This window comes from Amphiprion ocellaris, chromosome 9 (assembly GCF_022539595.1).
Source record: "Amphiprion ocellaris isolate individual 3 ecotype Okinawa chromosome 9, ASM2253959v1, whole genome shotgun sequence".
In the NCBI taxonomy this organism is placed as follows: domain Eukaryota; kingdom Metazoa; phylum Chordata; class Actinopteri; family Pomacentridae; genus Amphiprion; species Amphiprion ocellaris.
This window is the reverse complement of record NC_072774.1, coordinates 7,546,870-7,567,298: the sequence shown is the minus strand read 5'-3', so window position 1 is coordinate 7,567,298 and position 20,429 is coordinate 7,546,870. Positions and strand designations below refer to the sequence as shown.

Genomic DNA, 20,429 nt, shown 5'->3' with positions numbered 1-20,429 from the left:
GTACATTTATGTATGCATTGATATTTCAACCTGATTATTATTACAATATTGTGTGTACACTCCATAAATGTATGTGCATAACCTCCTAGTTAAAAGGTTAAAAATGTGTTTATTTATTTTAAAAATTGAGATCAGTCGTCTGGTCAGCACTTTCTGTTCCAAAGCATCAAAGGGACACTTTTTTTTTTTTTTTTTTTTTTACGGCACCTGGGAGACTTTGCTGGGCAGAGGATCGCGGCGTGGCAGATGGTTGGTTGCGCTGGATGCCTGAGTGAAACGGCTGAGGTGCACTAATAAGACAGCCACAGATAGCAGCGATGCTTATTGCCCTCCGAGGGGCTGTTTGACAGCAGGCGAGGTGGCGTTAGCTGGGCACATCCCGCTGAGGTTACATCCATACTGTACATTTCTTTTTACAATCTCCTCACTGAAACACTTTTTACATTTCGGGGTAATTCTCTCGTTTTCGGTCGGATACAACCAAAAGTGGCCTTGTCAAGGGTTTTTCAAGGTTGGGAGAAAATGGGAAGGAAAAATGCATTTATTAACCAATAACTCACTATATCTTTCTCTCCCTTTTCCCTTCCATTTTTTTCTTTTCCTTGCTCCTGTCTCTCTGTTTTGTTCCCGTTGAGTGATGAGCCAGTCCTCTCGTCCTCTGGGTGACATTCAAAGTCAACATAAATCCTGCTCTTTACGGTATAATGCAGCGATAAAGCTTCTCTACTAATTGAAGATGTAATGAATTACCATAATTAGTTATTGAATATACAGCATTGAGCATAGAGACTGGTATGCTTTGTTTTAGGGCAGGGAAGGGATGTATGTTGGAAGAATGTAATATTCCGCCTCGGAGAGCGTTTTTAGCTTCAATCATTTCGCTTATGAAACACTTTCGGGGGTTGCTGCTGAATTGTGGATTTTCACACATAAACACAAATATTTCTACAGTGCTGTCATAGCGCCTTATTCCCCCTAAGAGCCCTCCTTTTAATGTTTGGCAATGGGTTAGGTGGCCAAAGGCAAGTAAGGCTAAATGTTGCCTCTCATTTTTATGTGCCAATAAAGGATTTCCTTAATGGATGTCAACTTCACCCCCCATCTCCTGTTAGATTTGGACAGCCATATCCTCAGAATATACAGGTTCTTTTATTGCAATTTAACATCAAGATATAATGTTTCAAAGATAAATGCCACTCGTGCCATTAATCTCCCCGGCACTAAATTACACTAATGATACCAGAATATCACTAATTAATACTTTCATCCATAAAGACACACTTTCACCAGCCAAATCTATATAGATTGAGCTGCTGAGCTCTAATAAATAAAGTTGCTGAGAAAGATGATGGAAATATAAAACAAATTTCAGGGCAAAACCCATCCGTAGTCTTTTTTTTTTTCTTTCACTGATGGAGCTCAAGTAAGTTAAAAATAACACACTGCCAACTATAATAGACATTTTTTAAAATCTGATAAGCAATATTTTGCTATTTATTGACGTGGATAAACAACTTTTAGCGCACTAAAATCGCCTTTTGCTCATCTTTGTCATCATATCATCACCCCACCGACTCGATGAGAAGGCTAAAGTCTTGATCTATACCACTTTAGAGAGGTAATCTTGATCAAGCTGTCAGCCGTTTCTTCTGCTCTTTAACCAGGTCACTCTGCAATACATCACGCTGCGGCTTCATAGAGAGTTTCTGTCAGGAATAACACAGCTTTATTTATGTGGTATCCCCTGGCATTTTGCAGGAAATGTATTACCTCTCCAACTGGCCCTATGTCAGCATTCCATTAAAGCCTCTTCCCCCCTCGGTCTAAATCTTAAAATCCCAAATAGACACTTTTTAAATGTAAGTCACTCTTAATTGAGGTCAGTTTCTGCTAACATAACTCACGGCAGCACCTGACAAATTAAGGTTTCCTCCGGCTGGCTTCTGACATTGTGAGGAAGACACACAAATGTATCTAAAGTGGGGAGCTAACAACAATCATGACAGGCTCCTCCGGACGTCCATATTTCTGGGATTTGAGGCTTGGATATTTTTTACTTATTTTAGTGATTTTTCAATATTTAATGTGTAATATTACGAGCTGCAGACCAGGGTTAGTGGCAGGCCAGTAAATATGGGTCCAGACGGGTCATTTATTACATGCACCATGCCCACTTCTCTCACATGTTGCCAGTGTCTGCTCTCTCTTCCTGTTAATAGCCTTGTTGGAGCTGCAGACAGTGATGTCAAAGGAGGGCCTGTATATCTACGGAGCTGGGTAGACGCAAGTGGCTCCCGGGAGGTCGGGAAAAAGTCAAGTTTTCTGGCCTCAAAATCGGCACCATCAGCTGATAGTGCACTGATGTTTAAAACAAATGAAGCTGTTTTGGCTGCAGAGAGGCTTGTCATCTCTCCCGCATCGCCGGTACAAACTCAGGGCTCATGTTCCCTGGCGGTTGGCGGTCCAGGCTGTCAGGTCCAGGGTAGAGCTATGTGCTGACATGTCAGTCAAGATAAATCAGCCTTATCAAAGTGACAGGTGTTTGTCCACCTGCTATAAACATCTCCCACACTTCACTCCTGCTCCGTCTCTCTTGCAGGATTATTTATAAGGCTGCGGCCTCCGTAATCTGGCCCTGTTTACTCTCTTGCTGCTGCTGTAATATCAGGTCAGTGCTCTGCTGCTGATTTATTGTACTAGTTAGCGTGGTGAGTAATGACCTCGGATGGTTTGGGAGGATAGTTTGTAATCAAGTGAGGTCAGAGATGCTTTAACTGTAATTACAGCCCTTTACACCTACACGCACCGCATGCCAATCCTGTGCTAAAGTGATCGCCCCCTTTTTACTCCCCTCCTCTTATAGTTGTGATGACCTCACATAGGTCCCGTCTCAATATCAGCTCTTTATTTAGCAGCGTTGTGTAAGACAGAGGAAGTAAACGTATGAGGGTTGAGTTGCAGGAGCTTGCTGAGCTAACAGAGTCACTGGATAGCAGATTGTTGCCATCACTCCCACTTAGTGTCAGCTCTGGTATGCATCCAAAGCACCGGGCCTGCCAAGCTAACCTGAGCTAATTTAGAGGCCAGCGTACACATGGAGCTGCTCATCAGTGCCGGATGACGTGGCCTCAGCGTCAGGCAAGAGGTTTCCACTGAGGACACCGAGGTTCGTGTTTACGCCTGATTTAGACTGATTGATTCCGAGATCTGATTTCCAGTTTAATCATTAAGTTTTACTGCTCCATATTTATGTTTATCTATGTAATGTACTACACTGGGAAAGCATTTGGACAACTTTGTAAGGAGATACAATGTGAGGTATAAATTATTTCATTAATATGCAAAATGTGTTGAGGGACAATTCGAAGGGAAAGTAAATTTTCAGGTATTTCACCATGTAAAACTTGGAAAATGGGGATCAATATTTCAAAATGACAGAAAGCTCACTGCACTAAAACACTCTGAGTGCACCATATATCCATCTCCTTTGTGCTTTTGGGTTTTCACAGAGTTTCTTGGAGTTTTCCAGACTCCTGCTACTGCTGTATTTATACTGCGATCAATCAAATGCCTCTTGACAAATCAGCTCCATAAAAACAAATTATTTGACTTTTAAATTAAACTCAACTAGCTGCACTGAAGTTGAATTTCAGGGTTTGAATTCTGTTCAAAATCTTGAAATGAATCAGTGAGTCCACTTTACTTCATTATTGTAAACCAATGAGTATGATAAACAACTTTAATATGAAATTTCTCTGCATGTAGCCAGTCAGTTTCTGTGTTTGCAACTGGAGAGCTTTCAAGGTTCTAGGTCATTCGATGGCACCTAAACTCTCCCTGTTTGCTCACAAAACTAGTAAATAGAACTTTGAGTCCAGATAAAGTTGCTCCCAAAGGTCAGGAGTACAAGTTCATGCTCAAATGACGCTGGATGTTCAATACCCAGAGTTCAAACATGTTGGCTATACTTTATGTGTATTAATCCACACCTGCAGAACTTCTTGGTTTGGCAGTCCACCTCATTTTACGTGCATATTAATGAATTTGATATCGGACTGTTCACGTTCCATGAATAATAATCGTTGGAATTTAGGATACTCATTACATATGTATTACATGAGTAGCAGGTGGGGTAATTTGAGTAATTTGTGGCTATATGCAGACATTGGGATGATGGACGGTGTCTGGAGAAGACAAGCTGAGCCGGTCAGTGGATCTACTGCAGGGTAAGGAGAATTTAGGCTCATCATAAAAGATTTCTCCTTGCCTCTTATTTCACTTGGACATTTTTATGTTTTTTTTATTTTCTACCTCATTGCAGCCGTGAGCTGCCTGCTGATTTACACACACTGGCAGTGAAGCTCAGAGGCCCCGAGAGATGGTGCCCTCTACCCCTCCATTTCTTTCCCCCCTTGTTTCTCCACCCTCCGTCGTCTTCCGGCTGCCACCGCTGGCAGTCTCCCCGCTCTCCGGACTGGGCCTGGTCAAAGAACTCCCCCTCTACTCGTTCCTCATCCCTAACAAGACGTAAGTCTGGAGGGGTTGTTATTCACACATGATCTTATGACACACAGAGGGCCACGTTTCCCTGTGCCAACACACAAATTCACATATGTATTGGATATATCTGTATATGTAGATATGTCTATATATGTGTGTGTGTATGTGCCATGTTTGCATAAAGTCATAAAACACTTGCTCCACAAAAAATATTCGGAGCGCGAAAGGCATCACAGACACTAAAAGACAGCGCTCGTATTCTATTGCAGAATTCATAAAATATGTCAATCTATGTTCTTCTCTATGAAGAAATGTGTTGGTGAACTTTTGTGAATACATAATTAAGCCAAAATTACTCATACGCATGTCAGCTTTTGATTTACATTAGGTTTTTTATTTAAATTTTTGGGGTTCTTTTGGTGGGAAATAGACAAAGGCAATAGATAATAGACAAAACAACAGATGAAGTAAATAAGACATTGTGTTTGGAGACGTTAATGATAAATTTGAACTGTTTCTTCAATTGTACTAAAAATACGATGTCCAGAATTACACATACCCCTTTAAATTGTCGCAGTTTTTTAAGAAAATGTAGCTATCATTCAAAATGGTACTGGTAAATTATCTGAGAACATTCTTGTAGACTATAAACTGAGAACAGCTGATGCAGTAGTTCTCTAGTTGCTAGTTAATTGCAGGTAATGACTAAAACCAAAGAGCTAAGTGAGCTGCTTTTAGGGTCCATCACTGAAAGAAATGCACATTGTGGCTGCTCAGAAGACAGTAAAAGGCTATGAAGTCACATCTAAGTCTTTTAAAGGTCTGGTGGTCACAACAAAGCATCATCTTAAAGTACAACAAGTTCCACACTGAAAACTGTGTAAATGGTGTGGCAGGAAGCCAAAAGTAATCCATGCACTTGCGGAAATGGTAGAAGCCAAAAAACATCCAAGGATCAGCACCAAGAGCATCCTGATGAATGTGAGCAGTTCTGGTAGCAACATGTCCATCAGACTCTCCACCAAGAACAAGACTGGTCTCTATGGACAGACACACTAAAGCTCAGCTGGATAGAGAAGAAAGCTGCTGCTCATCCTTTCTGTGCTGGATCACATGAAAATGGAGCTTTGGACACAAAGAAAGGCGAAGCATTCAAGGCGTGGTGGGAATGTGATGCTTTGGGGCTGTTTTTCAGCCGATGGACCAGGCAGCCTGGTCAAAGTAAACAGCATCATGAGAAAAGAGGAGCACTTTAAGATTGTAAAGCAAAACATCAGGCAGCTTGCAGAAAAACTGCTCGTTTGGCAGCACTGGAGCTTCCAACAAGATAATGATGTGAACCATGAAGCAGAAATGGTGAAGAGAAAACAATGAGAAGATGTTGGAGCGTCCCAGCCAGAGTCCAGACCTGAATCCATCCAGAATCTGTGGAGGAAGTGAAGAGCAGAGTGATAGAGAGAAAACCTTGAAGCTCAAAGAGCTGGACATGGATACTTGGAGGAAATAAATCCCAGTGGAGACATGAAGACAGACTGATAGACACCAGAACAACTGTTTGACTAATTTGTCGGAACATGAAGGCTTCGTTTTGATTGCTGAAAGTGACATTTTTGGTTGAAATGTATAAAAAAAACAACAGAAGTAGTTTATATGTATAATTAATGTCTAGCACAACATCTTACTGTCCTTTCCCTCTCGTTAGTATCATTTCCAGACAGAAGAGTCCTACTAATCCACCATAAATCAAGATTTAGGATGGGTATGAATAATCTGGGGATCAACTGTACGTAAACATATACACAGTGGTGCAGGTTTGTTGTCTTAACACAAGGCCTTTCCTTCTCATCCATCTGTTTTCTGCACACGCCAGAGGAAGCATATCTGATTTTACACACTGTATTATTTCAGGAAATTATGAAGCCGTGATCTCAACTTCCTTCCCCCCTCCTCGGGCCCATGTGTTCATGGCAGAGGAGCTAGTTTCACGCTGATCAGCTCTGATTCCACGAGATGGGAAGCTGTTGCTCGCCTTGGTACAGTGATCACGCCCGTTCCCAGTAATTGCTACATCCACACACCAACAGACGACAGCATGTGGAGGGGAAATAGCAGGTATAGCTTATGCATAACTTGGGGGGAAAAGGTGAGGCTGCTGGGTTTGATGAATGACAGATAACTCGAATGTCGGCTCATTTCCATCTGTGACATTTGAGTAACGGAGAAAAATGTTTCAGCCTTGAGGAAAAGTGGGTTTTTTTCATAAGATTGAAGCAAGTATTAGCTTTTGTGTGCACACATGCACACACAAAGAGCACACACAGCTACAAGGACAGATGTACCATCTGAAAATCCTGTTTTGGCTGTCAGGTTGTGGAATTTTTGTGGCCCTCAGTAAATCACAGCTGAGTATTGGCATGAAATGTGGGAGACCTTGAAAAATGTTCACTGGAGGAGTTTGTTATTAACACTTCAGTTAGCTCCCAGATCATTTAACTCATCGGCCCCTATAGTGAATGCGGTTGTTTTGTTATCTAACGAGCTGCACATCACCAGCTTGAGCCATTATCATATCGCTGCCGTTGGCGTCTAATTCTAGCATCGTTTCTTTAGGTCTCATCCCCTATCTGTTGGCAGTGGCAGCTAGGTTTTCTCTGATATCGACTCATCCCGGTTCCACACAGTTGCAGTCACAGAGATTTAATATCTCAAGTGGTGCTGAGCTCCTATTGCTACTAATGGATTCTGTATAATGTGGCACTTAAAATGCATGAGCAGCCTCTGATTTATCAGTAATTTGCCTCCACTGGAGCATATCTCCCTCAATACTTCCATTTGTTTTTAGCTCTGTGGAGGAGCCCTGATTGGGATTTCATATTGTTTCACATTTGACAATGTTTCCAATGTATAAAATGGATTTTTGCCTTTTGTGATTCTGCGTTAATTACACAGCAGAGGGAATAGCAAGTCAAGCCCGAGTTCACAGGCACGAGGTGGGGTTTATTTGAGCTGTCGTGGCGGAAAAGACATGCCGGCTCGGCCTGAGGCAGATGGGCATCTCCCAGAGGACCCATTTTCCTTTATCTGGTCTTCTACTGTTTTATGTGTCAAACAATAAGCATACTAATTACATTAAATGGAGCTAAAGCATTTGTGCAATTAGAGAAAATGTACATCCAACTTATACTTTTCCGATTTTCTAGCTTAAATGCACCCTGAAAACTGAGCAATTTTACTCTCTCCTTACGTTTTCACTCTATCTGAACTCTTTAAGGTCACACAACATGGAGCAGAGAGCTGCTAGTAATTGATCTGATGGGTTTAAATGTGTCAGTGTTGTCAGAGCTGTGCTGACAGGCTAAGCTACAGCAGCTCAAGGTTAACAGCCAGTCGAGCAGAGTCACAGACCATTGAAAGAGAAGTCAATACTCCTGGACGGATCAGATTAAAGCCGGCAATGTAAATGTTTCTATCCACGGGATTGTAAGCAGCGAACAAGGCTCCACTGTTATGAAGGGCCTGTTTCAAGCTATGTGAGGGGAACTCAGTGTCTCAAAGTCGAACAAGATTCATTCCTTCCATGTACATGTTCAGCATATTTAACAACCTCCTATAGATGCTTCCTTATTCTGTATGTAGCCAAGACTCCCCAATACAACCTTCATCACTCATCACATAAATATTTGAACAGAAACTAGAATTAAGTTGTCTGAAGTGTTTTAATTACTTGAAATTTATGTATTTTATTAATTTGTTACACAGGTCGTGCATATTTTCAGTAAGATTTTGGGGGGAATGTTGAATGCTAATGTCTCTATTCATTTGTTTAGAATTTTGGTGACTAAAAATTGTCAAATTTAAACATATTGTGTCTTGAAATAAAGGACTTGGCTTATAAAGGACTAAAGTTTTTAAACTGAAGATTAAAAATTCCTCCAAAATTACCACAAGACGGAGACATGTAGTGAATATTTCAATGCATTTTCTTAGATAGATGTGTATATATAAATAAGGGAGATTGCAGACAATATGCCAGTCAAATATATAAATATGAGCTGAATAGATCACATTACAGCTGTTTAATTGCTGTCTGATGCTAAAATGATTATCTGACGAAGTTTATTTTGCAGGGAGACAAGTAAAAATTGCAAAAGAACCTAAAAATTGGACAAAATAATTTTTAAAGCAAGAAAGTATGCATGCATTTGGGTTAAATTGCCTTACTTCGACACCCTGTGTGTTTTGTGAATGCATTAAGAAGCATAAACCTTCTTCTGAATATCCAGCTAAAGCAAACACCTGCAGCACTGACAGCCTTTGTGCATGTGTTTGAAGATGCAGGATAAAACTGACAGCCACTGACAAAGGTGGCACATGCATGTACTGCATTAGCATACATGGATCTCCACCCACACATCTTCAGGAAAGACATTCCCACCCACAAGTCTGAGTTTATGGGCTTTCTGTTGCCCAAACCGCTGTGCTGCTCAGAGGGTCTGAGGTGACGTCACCTCTCTGTAACATAAAGCCTGTTGTCTGTTCCTGTTCTGAATTCCTAATGAATCACAGGGATGCTGCAGAGAGGAACATCTAATCTAATTAGCTGTGCAGATATGCCAGTTTGCCTTCGCTCTGTTTAGTGGTCATTACCTCTGCATAAGTGTGATGGTGCTCACTGTGGGAGAACAGACATGCACACACACACCTGCGAAGACAAGAGAACACAAAGCAAAGGAGGCAGACAGAAAGGGTGGCTTGTCAGTGCAGCTGGCATTTTGCTCAGCAGGGAGCAGTGTAGCCTGTCTACCTGGTGGCCCCTCAGACAGGAGCGAGTCCATCGGGATCCTGCAGGACTCTCCCTCCCGCCCCACACCTGACAGGGGGGCTGTCTGAAAACCCTGCAGAGACCCTATTATACATGTCACACCGCTAAGCACTGCAGTGGCCACCAGATGACAAGCTCCTCCACTTTATTAGGAGTGGGAGAGGCATTAGGCTGTCACTACTGAAGACTTTACATTGTTACCCGCACGCATGTGGCCAGTTTTCACAGTACGAATGAGCAAAGAGTCAAGATGCTTCTGTGAAGTTTGTTTATGAAGCACATGTAGACAGTTACAGCATGTGAACATACAAACAGACACATGCAACAACACTGCCATCTTTAGGAAAATTGTTGCTACAACAAATGCAGACAGCACAAGGATAAGACTTAATGGAATACATAAAGTGCAAAATATACAGTTAATACATTTTCATTACTATTTACTCTCCAGGTTTCAAGCTGAAGTGTCTAACTGTGACCATAATAAGTGGTGATGTGTTTATAAATGAAATCATTTGGAGCAGCATGACAGGGTAACAGGTCGATTTCCCATTCACAGGTCCAAAAAACTTGTATGAGATATGTAAGTGTGAGTAGACTCCAACATTCTGCCAACAGCATGACGATGATGTTTTTATGTAGAACCAGATGAGCAGCTTAACATTTCCTCTTGACTGCTTCCCATGAGATCGAGCAAACCTGCACTCTTGGATTTGCTTATTGCCAGATCTTTAATCTTGTGTTCTGGGTCTCTGCACTCTGAGCTGGAACAAGACAGACAAGAAGAGTGGAATTAGATAGAAGGATATATGATATAATCTGACCTGGGAAATACATCAGTGACTAAAAAGCATATTTTGCCACATTGTACCTATCTGAGTCAGAGTCACAGGACAAGCTGAGGTCCTTCTGCAAGTCCTCCTCTGAGTGGAACCTCCTCAGGCCACATTGCTGGACGGCCTGAGCCACAGAATAGTGCGTCCGTCCGGCAGCACAGGCCTCCATTTTGGCCACGCTGAGCTGTGACTGCAGGAAAAGGTGCAGGCAACTGTCAGACAGCAGCAGAGGGCTCTGAAGGATCCTGAAAAAGTAGGACAATAAAGCCATTAAGGGTTGCTGTACTGAGTATAGTGTATTGCGGTTGAATGTGAAACCAGCAGTCGTGTGGTCTGGTGTTTGTGGAAACTCTGCATGCAGTTTTCGAATTCTTGTCTTGTAGTATGTCAAAGTTCAGAAATTGATATATTGATAAATTGATCTTCTTACTGTTCCAAAAACTTCTGGAGCCCTTTCATCCGATCACCAATCTGCCGAGCATTGTTCAGACTGAAAAAGGGGTTTTTGGGGGGCAGCTCTGGTAGCTGTATCCTGTAAAAACCAAGAGCAAGGGAAAAAAAAACTGAGCAAGCTGTTGTTTTCACTATAACTGTCATTGCAAAACACAGTGAATGGACTTACCTCAGCAGTGAATTTGCTTGTAGTTTCTGTCTGAGCCATACAAACTCACTGTATCTCCTTCTTACAGTCGAGATCTTCTTTGTGAAACACACACTGTCGGTCTAAAACAGGACACACCAGTGTGACACATGTTTTACAGTAAGCTTCCCTAAATGAATATAGAGATTGAAGAACTCTTTTTATCATTTTACTTACATGTAAACAAATTTCATAGTCTAAGTAGGCGTGCCAGAAATCATTCTTTTGTATCCGCGGGTCCCGCACCCAGACGCTGATGATCTGCTGCATGGATGAGGCAGAAGAGACGCTGAAACTCTGAACTGAATGCACTCTGTTATGAAAAGTGGGAAGGTTTTTATCAGCAGATAGAGGAAGTGCTGTGACCAACATGGCAAGAATCAAAATAGGAAATTCCCAGGAAGTATCCTTCCTTACTAAGTACAAAAAAAAAATTATCCATGTTGTTCAGGCTGTTCCGGTTTGAGGATTCTGGATTTAACATGCGACTTCTTTAAAGTCTTAATAAACATATATACATATGCAATTTTCAGACTTAAAACAGACCTACCTGATCCTTGCTGTGGACATTTCCTTCCCTCATAATCCAAAGTGTTTAAAGTTTGAATTTCAGTAAAGTAAAATCCGACAGATAATGAAAGGCTTAGCTCACTAACGCTGTCTTTTATTTCCACTTTTACTGTCCAGGGGGCAAAGGTTTCAAAATAAAGTCACAAGACTGAGATGAGCTCCTCCCTGTAACCGTCAAATCCTGCTGATGACTCAAAAAGAAGTCTGCTAAGTCTGCATGTACCAGCATGACTACACTGAACAACAGAAGTAAGTGCGACCCTGTGTAATACAACATGAATGTCAAATATCAAAAGACAAAAGCATTCTGTCTAAGCTGACGAGTTCAGAAAGATAGTATTGAAAACACAAGCCTCAAATTAGAAAATCAATATAAGAAAGTAAATACACCTGTGATCACTGACACCCAAGTTAGAAAACGTGAGCATTGAAACAAAACTGAGTACATCTGTGATTTCCAATAGGTTAAACTGTCTAAACACAGTTATAAATGAGTTGTGAATGGCAGAATGCTCTCCGTTTTGAGCCTATTGGGCGGCGTCTGTCTGCATGTCTGCATCATGGCTGCACATGGAAAAGAATTATTAGAGGAACTGAAAAATGTGGCTGTGTAACCACACAAACACTGAAAAAGACACAGGGAGACCAGTGAACTACAAAATGTCAGTTGCAGTAGAGTATAGAACAACCCATAGTACCACTAATCAGAGCTGCAGGGGTCCTTCTAAAATGACGGCATGCATCGTGCACTACTTCAGCAGTCTAGCTCTGAAAAACAGAAACAGGTGCTTCAGCCTTGGCACAGTCGTTATCAGTGGAAGTCAGAGTTCCAGTGATAGCTCACACGTGGAAGAGACATTACATAATTACAACTTCTATTAACTATGTCCAAGAAAAAAACTCTTGTATGCTTTTTGGCACAAAATGTACGAGATAAAAATTTGCTAAATTACACGAAACGTGAAATTGATGAATATTGGGAGCATGTTCTTTGGTCAGATGAGACCAAGATTGATTTGTTGCTCAGGTGGGGTTCAGTTTTTTGTGTGAGAACCTGACCATGACTACCAGTGAATGCATAGTCCTGACAGTGAAGAACAGAAGTAGGAGTGTGATGATATGGAGCTGTATGAATGCATGTCGTTGTGAGATGACATTTACAGATGCAGCATGAGTGTCTGTGAATATATTTATATATACTTGGCAAACAAAATGGCTCTTAGTCTACAGGAATTTGGCACAAGAGGAATAATCCCGCATGATAATATCCAATGTCCTGCCAAAGTATGTTGTCCGACTTGAATCCAACAGACCACCTTTGGGGCGTCAGGAAAAGCAACACAACCCATCCAGCAAAGTAATGCAATTACTGTAAGTTGGCACAATTTTGCGCTTTTTAACATTAAAGTGATACTGTATAGGGATGTACTCACTTCTGTTGTATACTGTACCTTAGGCATGTTTTAAAATCAGCTATCATCACATTGGACTTTACCATTTGTTTCAGTTATGTTCTTATGTAAAAATCAAGAGACAATTTGTCACAAAAGGTTTTCCTTTATTCACAGACTTCACAGATCCATGGTCAACAGTTACAGTAGTTCAGTAGCAGGTGAGTTTTAGGAGGTTTAAGGTTCAGCTGAGTGTCCCACAACAGTTATGGGAGATATGTCGAGTCAGGACAGCGCCATCAGGAAGCAGGTATCAAGTACATAGAGCTGTGTAACTACAGCCACAAACAATGCCCTGCGGAAATGGACAGTCTTATATCTAAAGTGCTACATTTAACAATCGTCTGACCTATTGCAGGTGCACAAAAGTTAGTTTCAACAGGTGTAAATGGCAACAGATTCACTCTGGAAATGAGGCCTTTTCAAATAACTGACAGGACTTCACTTTGGGTAAAAGCATCAAGTTATAATTTAGTAAAGAGGAAAAGGGAACATCTGGGAAATTTCCAGTGGGCCACATCGTTTTATATTTCACCACAAGGGTCATACAGAGATATAGAAAGACACAGTAGAAGCTGTGGCTGTAAAAACCTCACACGATACAAGTTCAAACAACAGGTCTGTAATGTTTAGTTCTATGTGAACTTAGGGTACGGACAAGACAGCAGTTAGTTCACTCTGCCGACACAGTGTGGCTATACGGGTTATAAAGCACACGTTAATCAACCAAGCACCACTTCCGGTGAGAGATACTTGTGGCTAAACAGGACTATAAATTACCAAATATAACAATATATTAAAAACAAAACACATCCACAGTGATTGAGTCTGCTACATGACATGTGAAATAAAAGCTGCAACGGGTTAGTCTGACCTCAAATCAGCCGCTCTACACAAAGGTTAGTTTTAGTCTCCATCGCGGTGTCGAAGGCACAGGGACCTTTACCGAGCACCACGGAGCAGAGAGCACTTTTAAAACCCGTCCCCGCCGAGGATCCCCCACACCTGCCAGAAAACTCTACCTGCAGCGGGACGTGATTTCACACGGCGTGCCTCTAATGTCAGCTGAAGGAGGACACTTGATGGAGGTTAAACTAAGCTTCAGGTGAGAGCGCAGCTGTTTATCTGCTGTCCTTGGCGTTCAACCGACACGAGTGTTTTTTTCTTTTTACTGCTCGTCGTCTCCACTGTGCCAGGTCAGCTTCTGCTCGTAGAAGTCGATGACCACCTGGGGACATCTGGCGCTCGCTTCGCGGGCCGGCAGCAGGGCCACGTCATCCGAGTTCTTCCTGCGGGGAAACGAGCAGGAGGAGGGAAACATTCAGGTGGGCTCCCTGCTTTTAACGCATGCAAAAATATTTCAACAGCAACACACATTTCTGACAGTTTGGGAAAAGTTATTATGGGGGAGGAAAGGCTAAAGGGACTGAATCATATTTTAATAAAGCAGTTGCTGCAACATATCCAATATATAATGAAGTTTTATAGACTTTTTGACTATGGCTGCAAATACCAATGACTCATTGCGGATGCATATGTTTAATTATCTTCCGGATTAATTAGTTGTTTGGTCTATAAAATGTCAGAAAATTGTAAAAATGTTGATAAGTGTCTTCCAAAGCCCAAGAAAACAAATGTCTTGTTTTGTCCAAAGAAATTCGGTTGGAAAGAAACCAGAAAATATTCACATTTAAGAAGCTGGAATCTGAGAACGGAGATTTTTTTCCCCTTAACAAGTGAGTCAAAATGATAAGTTATTTATCAAAGTGGTTGACAATTATCAGCTATTCATTGCTCTATTTTATGGATCAAGCTCCCAAGCACCAGATTTTGTGCTTCCCACAATGTGACTAATTGAATGCTTTTATTAGTGGGAATTTTGAACAAAAACAGCCCTGTGCCAAAAAGAAATAATTAAAAATGTTGCTGTTGTTTGCTTAAGGCATTAGTTCTCAAAGTGTGGGTCTGGATGCCTCGAGGGGGTCACAAAATACAATTTAAAAACGATTCGAAATAGCATCCCCTGGTGTGACTGCGACCTGAAAGGACTGAGCCATTTGGAGAATGGATGGAATAGAAAGTGCATATTGGAGCTAAAGATGCTGAGAAAAAAGTAGAAAAAAATGTGAGTCTGCCACTCATACAGATTGTACATTTGATCAGCATTCATTTTTACATGTGGAGGCTACTTTGACCAGAGAATTGTTTTTGGTATGGGTTTGGACAGAGTCTTCGTCAAACAGGAATAAGTACATTTTAAATAGCTTCACTTAAATAATTCAGATTCAAACCACCATAAACGCACAAACAGGTTAAATTCAAAGTAATGTCATTAAAATCTAGTTAATTATTTTTTTCCTGCTAGTCTTTGTTACAAATTATTATATGAATGATCATTGTCAACTGACATTAAATATTTAACCAATATATATTTTACAGCTAGTCCTAGTTTGTGTCCTTCAGTCACCTCCAGGGAAGGTGGAGTGTCTGGCAGTGGTATTCTGGGAGTTGGGGCTTCGGTTAATGACTCTGAAGGTCTTATAAACACTGCACAGCATCTCTTCTCTGCAAATCAATGCATTGGACTGAAGCCAAGTTTAACCGGATTCCGTGAGTTTAACCGACAATCGTGTTTTCTTGGTGGTTTTTTAGCTGGATTCCCCCGTGTTGACACCCTCACAGCAACCTAGTCTCCCAAACATTACAATCCCAATACATTCCTTAACAGCCACAGCAACTGCATTCTCATACCTGATTTCAACGACACTGAATGTTGACATTTTTTCAGTCCAAAAGGTACGACTGTGGCATAGTCAGAAAGGCTTCCACTTTAAAAGAGCAAGACCAAGTCTGCTTAAGGAGGTTGTTTACACAGGAGACCAGGGTTTATTATTCTTAGACTTAAGTTTTGTTTTGACTTGTGGCTTACGTTTGGTTTCCACTGACTTTTTGGTTAGGTGGAAGAACCAAAACAACGTGGTTAGGTTTGGGAAAATAACACCGTTTGGGCTACGCCACAACATATTTGAAGCTTCTCCTTCATTTTCCGAGTTACCAGGAGGGCAAGTCCAGCCACGTTTATTATATGACACTGAACAAATAAAATAAATGGCAAAGATATGTTGATATGAAACGCATTTGTGATAAGTCGCAAATATGTTTCCCTAAATACCATAAATAAGAATGCATTTTAAATGTTTTAGAATGTAGTTTTTTGGGAAGAAGGGTGGCTCACAGAGAAACATTTTTTTCAGTGCTTTAAATGCCCATAACTTTCAAATATCCTGTTCATCAACATTTTACTGTCTCCAGGTTTGGCAACTTTCTCAGACCTAATCTAGTTCCTTCAGAGCCACTGGAGACTTTAAGTGTTTTTGCAAACCGTGTGGTTAGCCCCATGACTAATAAACTGACCTTTGTGTGGGAAAAAAATCAGCAAAGCTCCCTTTTAAAGCCGCAATTGTTGATTTTGTAATACTTTTAAGTGAATAAACTGTTAAAATATACACAGTCCAATCCAGAAAAAACACCACTGACTTTAGACTTCATCCGAAAGTAAATATCACGTGTTTCAAAAAGCTTGGCTGTTACACTGGCCTACTTTCGATCTTACACATAAAAAAAAACAAAGCTCTGATCATGGACTTTATTGTTGAGTGCAGTAACAACACCACAGCACATCTGCTGCATTTAGAGCTGCTCCCTGCAATCTGTTACTAATCTGACGTGTCAGGTGGTGTCAGAGTCAATGTCGTCCAACTTTGTCTCCCCTGTAAATAATACATTCACTTGTATGGAAATTGTTTTTTACTGCATACCAACAGGAACGGTCATAAATCTGACGATACACTCCAAGCTCTGTTATCTGGGGTTGGAACATTGCAGCTTTGAATATGTGATTTATTTATTTTTTTTAAACCATCAGACAAACGCTGAGCCAAAACGCTGGCGTGCATTCAAGGACGGAGCAAAGAGGAAGCAGCCGAGTTACCATTTGACGAGGAACATGAGCTCTCCCTTTCGGTCCGTGGAGCCGATGATGCACTCGGGCTCGAGGTAAGTGCTGAGGTTAGTGTGGGCGTCTGACTGCTCTTCATCCGGCTGGAGGACGAGGCTGCTGTTGCTCTGCACAGCGTGAGGCTCCTGCACACACGACTGCAGAGAGAATGACAAGAACAGAAGGGCAGCAGTTAGTAAAAACAACCAAGGAAGCACCCACATTAACAGACACGCTAAACAACTAGAACTTTTATCATAAAACACTTTCAAAAACGAGGGTTTACTAAGTTCTTTGATAAAGCAAAACAACAACCAGCAGCCAGTCAATAAAGTCAAATAAAGCAGAGCAAAGTTTATGAAAAATGGGAAACAGGAAGACAAAAGGCACAGAAATACAAAACATGAGCGATGATAGTAAAGTAATAAAAGCCACATAAACCTAAATAAGCAAATAAATGGCTAACAAGCCAACATAATGGAAAAACAGGTCTAGAGAAATGATTTTTCTTCCCAAGAAAAATCAATCACTTGTTCCCATCTGACCCTCTCAGAATCAGCTGATTTTCTCTGTACAGTTAGTATATTTACTGAAGTCATGCTAAACGGTACGTTCATTCTATGAATATTTTCCAAGTAATAGTGCTGGAATTATCATTGATTTAATTCCTGGAGTGTACAGAATTTCAAATATTACATGGTGAGATTGTCAAAACATGCCTGTGGTAGAAAATTATTTTCACACAGAAGGAATCACGACTAGAAGATGAGCCTGGTATCAAAATATAAACGAGACCTTTCATTTGCCACTTATCACACATGCTGATATGAGCATTGAAAGTTTACCCAAAAAGCACTTGTTTTTAAAGTTCTCTCCAGTGAAATGTCAGAAAACACATCCAGAGTCTGTCATAGATATTAAGCTGGTGCAGTTTTGCTGTTGAAAATATAGCTAAACCAGCTCAAAGTCGATTAGAGTAAAAAAAAGTCACACAAAAAAAGAAATTTTGGCATTAGATTGTGACATGTGGAGTGGATGTAAATATGATTTGGCTGCAGCTCAAATGTGTTTTTCAGCCCTAATAATTAGATGTGTCCATCTCCTGTACTTATGAGGATCAAAAATGCTGGAAAAAATAACAAAAATTTAAAAAGTGCAAGCTTTCATCAGACTCCTCTGCACTTCTAACGGTGTGGCTTCATTAAATATAAGTTACTAGACATAAAAATCCAGGTGATTCTAGGGGGATCAGGTGGAAACTTTTTTCAGATTTGGTTGATTTTTTTTTAAGGAATGACCCAGAAATCAGTGATTCTGCGAGCCTCGTGTCCTCAGGCAAATTGTTCCAGAAATTAATAGATCCTGCTAGCAAATGCGCATTTAAGATTTAAGCTTTGACTCTGGAACAATGACAAGAGCTCTAACTGAAGAGGGCCTGGGACCAGAACTAGATATACTTAAAAAAAAAAAATCTGTTAAATCTTCAAATCAATTCTAAAGTGAACAAGGAGCAAGGACTGGACAACATGTCAGCTAGTAGAAGCAGTAAGAAGCCGGGCTGCTGTCTGGTTGTGGTATTTCTGTTTAACTGTACATGCCCATTGTGAAATAAAGGAAATTCAACTGCTTTCACTTTCAGGATCACTGCAAAACTAACTGCCTTCACACGCCATTTAGTTTCAGACTGAGTCTTAAACCACCCCAAAAAAAAAAAAAAAAAAAGCAGGAACAAAATCTACCATACTGGTCAGATGATTTTGCCTGACAGCAGAGCAGCTTCTGCCTGAAAAAAAAAGGTGGATTCTAATACGCTTTGTTTCCTCGTTACAGATTTAGGCGCAGACGTTGTGTGAATAACGTGGAAAGAACACACTCACAATTTCCGTCTCCTGCTCGGTCATTTCTTCCTTGGGGATGAACACTTCGTCGTCCTCGGGGTTGTAGGTTCTCAGGAACTCCTCGATGAGTTCAGGGCAGTCCAGGTTGTCTTCGGGCTCCCAGGTGTTTTCTGCACTGTTGGAGGGGAAGCACAGCAAGCATGTTTACCATCAGGGACAAACAACACGTGAGACAATAAAACACAACACTCACTCTGTGAAGCCTTTCCACTTCAGATAGTACTCCACTCTTCCATTAAAGACTCTCCGGCGGATTATTGTCTCCACCACAAACTCCTGGACAACTGTGGTCTCCTCTGTCTTCCTCTGTTTGGCTGTTTGCTTCTTTCTCATTCTGAAACAATATACAAGAAAAAAACAGAATGAAAGAAAGTTAAAAATATGGATAACATTTAGTTTTTTTTGGACAAGACGCCACACTGAGGTCATAAACAGACACTTTCATGTCCCTGCTGCTTTTTTTTTTTTTTTTTTGCAGAACAACATGGCAGTGGTGAGTACTGCGCCCTTCACACAATGCTCCTTATTACAGCGCTCCACCTGCTGTTTCTTTCGGGAGCTTCTTCAGTCCAAAACGCAACATGTTAGTATGAACCTCAGCGCTGCCCACTTTCACAGTTTTTAGCGAATTCCGCCTTAAAAACACGAGTGGAAACGCGCCCCGAGTGATGCCACAACACGCTGGGAATGAACAATATGCACGTACGCTCTCGGTGTTTACTTAATCTCGGCGGACAGCCCGCTGCTGCAGCTGCTGCTGTTGCTCGGTTCGGCTTGGCTCGGCTCGGCTCTGCGCCCGTCGCTGGAGAACTACACGCACACCGCGCCGTCGACGCGCCTTTGTGCGCAAAATGTGTTCTTTCGGCGCGTTTAAATGCGCCCCAAACAACTTTTCATGAATGAGTTAAAATTAAAGATGGCCGTTGATGCTCGGAGGAAGTGGTTGCCAAGGGAAAAGGTCATGCCAGGAAAACCGGGAGGAGACGACGGGGACGCGCACGCCCCGCCGACCAATCAGAGAGCAGTCCGCTCGTCCGTGCCCGTCCAGCGGTCCGGAACAGCCCTGCCCCCCATGGGTGTCAGCCGGGTATGGCAGGAGGGACCCGGGGCTGGCTGGATCTCACTGGGAACACACTCTGGCTCCAGATGCCGCATTTTATTATATGGCTTCAGATGAAAACGGATCCGTGTTTGGAATCTACACACAAAAATAAAATAAATAAATTTAATCAGACTGAAAGTGGATTCACCTTCATCCAAAGAATGTAGATAAAAACACATGATGAGAGCAGCTTCCTAATTTTCTAATTTTATTAAATACTTCACTAGCTGTATTCTATTATAATGCATCATTTTGCAATATAATATAATATAATATAATATAATATAATATAATATAATACAATATAATATAATGTAATGTAATGTAATGTAATATAATATAATAATATTAGATCAGATTAGATTATGTTGTGTTGAGTCATGTTGTGTAATCATATTATATTTTATTATGTTATGCCTTATTCTATTCTGTGCCATTCTACTATGCTGTGTTCTTTGATATTATATTATATTATATTATATTATATTATAATATATTATATTATATTATATTATAATATATTATATTATATTATATTATATTATATTATATTATATTATATTATATTATATTATATTATATTATATTATATTATTATTATATTATATTATAT

The 20,429-nt window shown here is 40.8% G+C and overlaps 1 protein-coding gene and 1 long non-coding RNA gene across 4 annotated transcripts; one reads left to right on the top strand and one right to left on the bottom strand.

Moving 5' to 3' along the window:
- Window positions 1-743: 743 nt before the first annotated feature.
- Window positions 744-19,943, top strand: LOC118469616 (uncharacterized). Its single transcript, XR_008602809.1, has 8 exons — window positions 744-3,166; window positions 4,163-4,226; window positions 4,322-4,527; window positions 6,203-6,612; window positions 11,486-11,617; window positions 12,592-12,739; window positions 12,937-14,144; window positions 16,745-19,943. It is a non-coding gene; the product is annotated as an uncharacterized LOC118469616 (long non-coding RNA).
- snx10b (sorting nexin 10b) lies at window positions 9,577-11,519 on the bottom strand. Of its 3 annotated transcripts, none has more exons than XM_035943450.2 (6): window positions 11,349-11,519; window positions 10,976-11,059; window positions 10,781-10,881; window positions 10,589-10,690; window positions 10,194-10,403; window positions 9,577-10,086 (listed from the first exon to the last, which is right to left on the bottom strand). In XM_035943450.2, exons 1-6 carry the CDS (start codon window positions 11,379-11,381, stop codon window positions 9,957-9,959), a joined length of 660 nt encoding a protein of 219 aa, XP_035799343.1. In that variant the 5' UTR covers window positions 11,382-11,519; the 3' UTR covers window positions 9,577-9,956. The 3 variants fall into 3 exon arrangements, with proteins under 3 accessions (XP_035799343.1, XP_023155207.1, XP_023155206.1); XM_023299439.3 differs by having other exon boundaries at window positions 10,976-11,062; window positions 11,349-11,516; XM_023299438.3 differs by having other exon boundaries at window positions 10,976-11,111; window positions 11,349-11,504.
- Window positions 19,944-20,429: the final 486 nt, after the last annotated feature.

Excerpts from the sequence above, each read along its gene's own strand:
- snx10b (XM_023299438.3), bottom strand. The coding sequence starts at position 11,368 with ATGTCCACAGCAAGGATCAG. Across the intron at positions 10,691-10,780 it reads CAAGCAAATTCACTGCTGAG|GATACAGCTACCAGAGCTGC; the intron begins GTAAGTCCATTC and ends TGGTTTTTACAG. Across the intron at positions 10,087-10,193 it reads TGTGACTCTGACTCAGATAG|CTCAGAGTGCAGAGACCCAG; the intron begins GTACAATGTGGC and ends GTCTTGTTCCAG.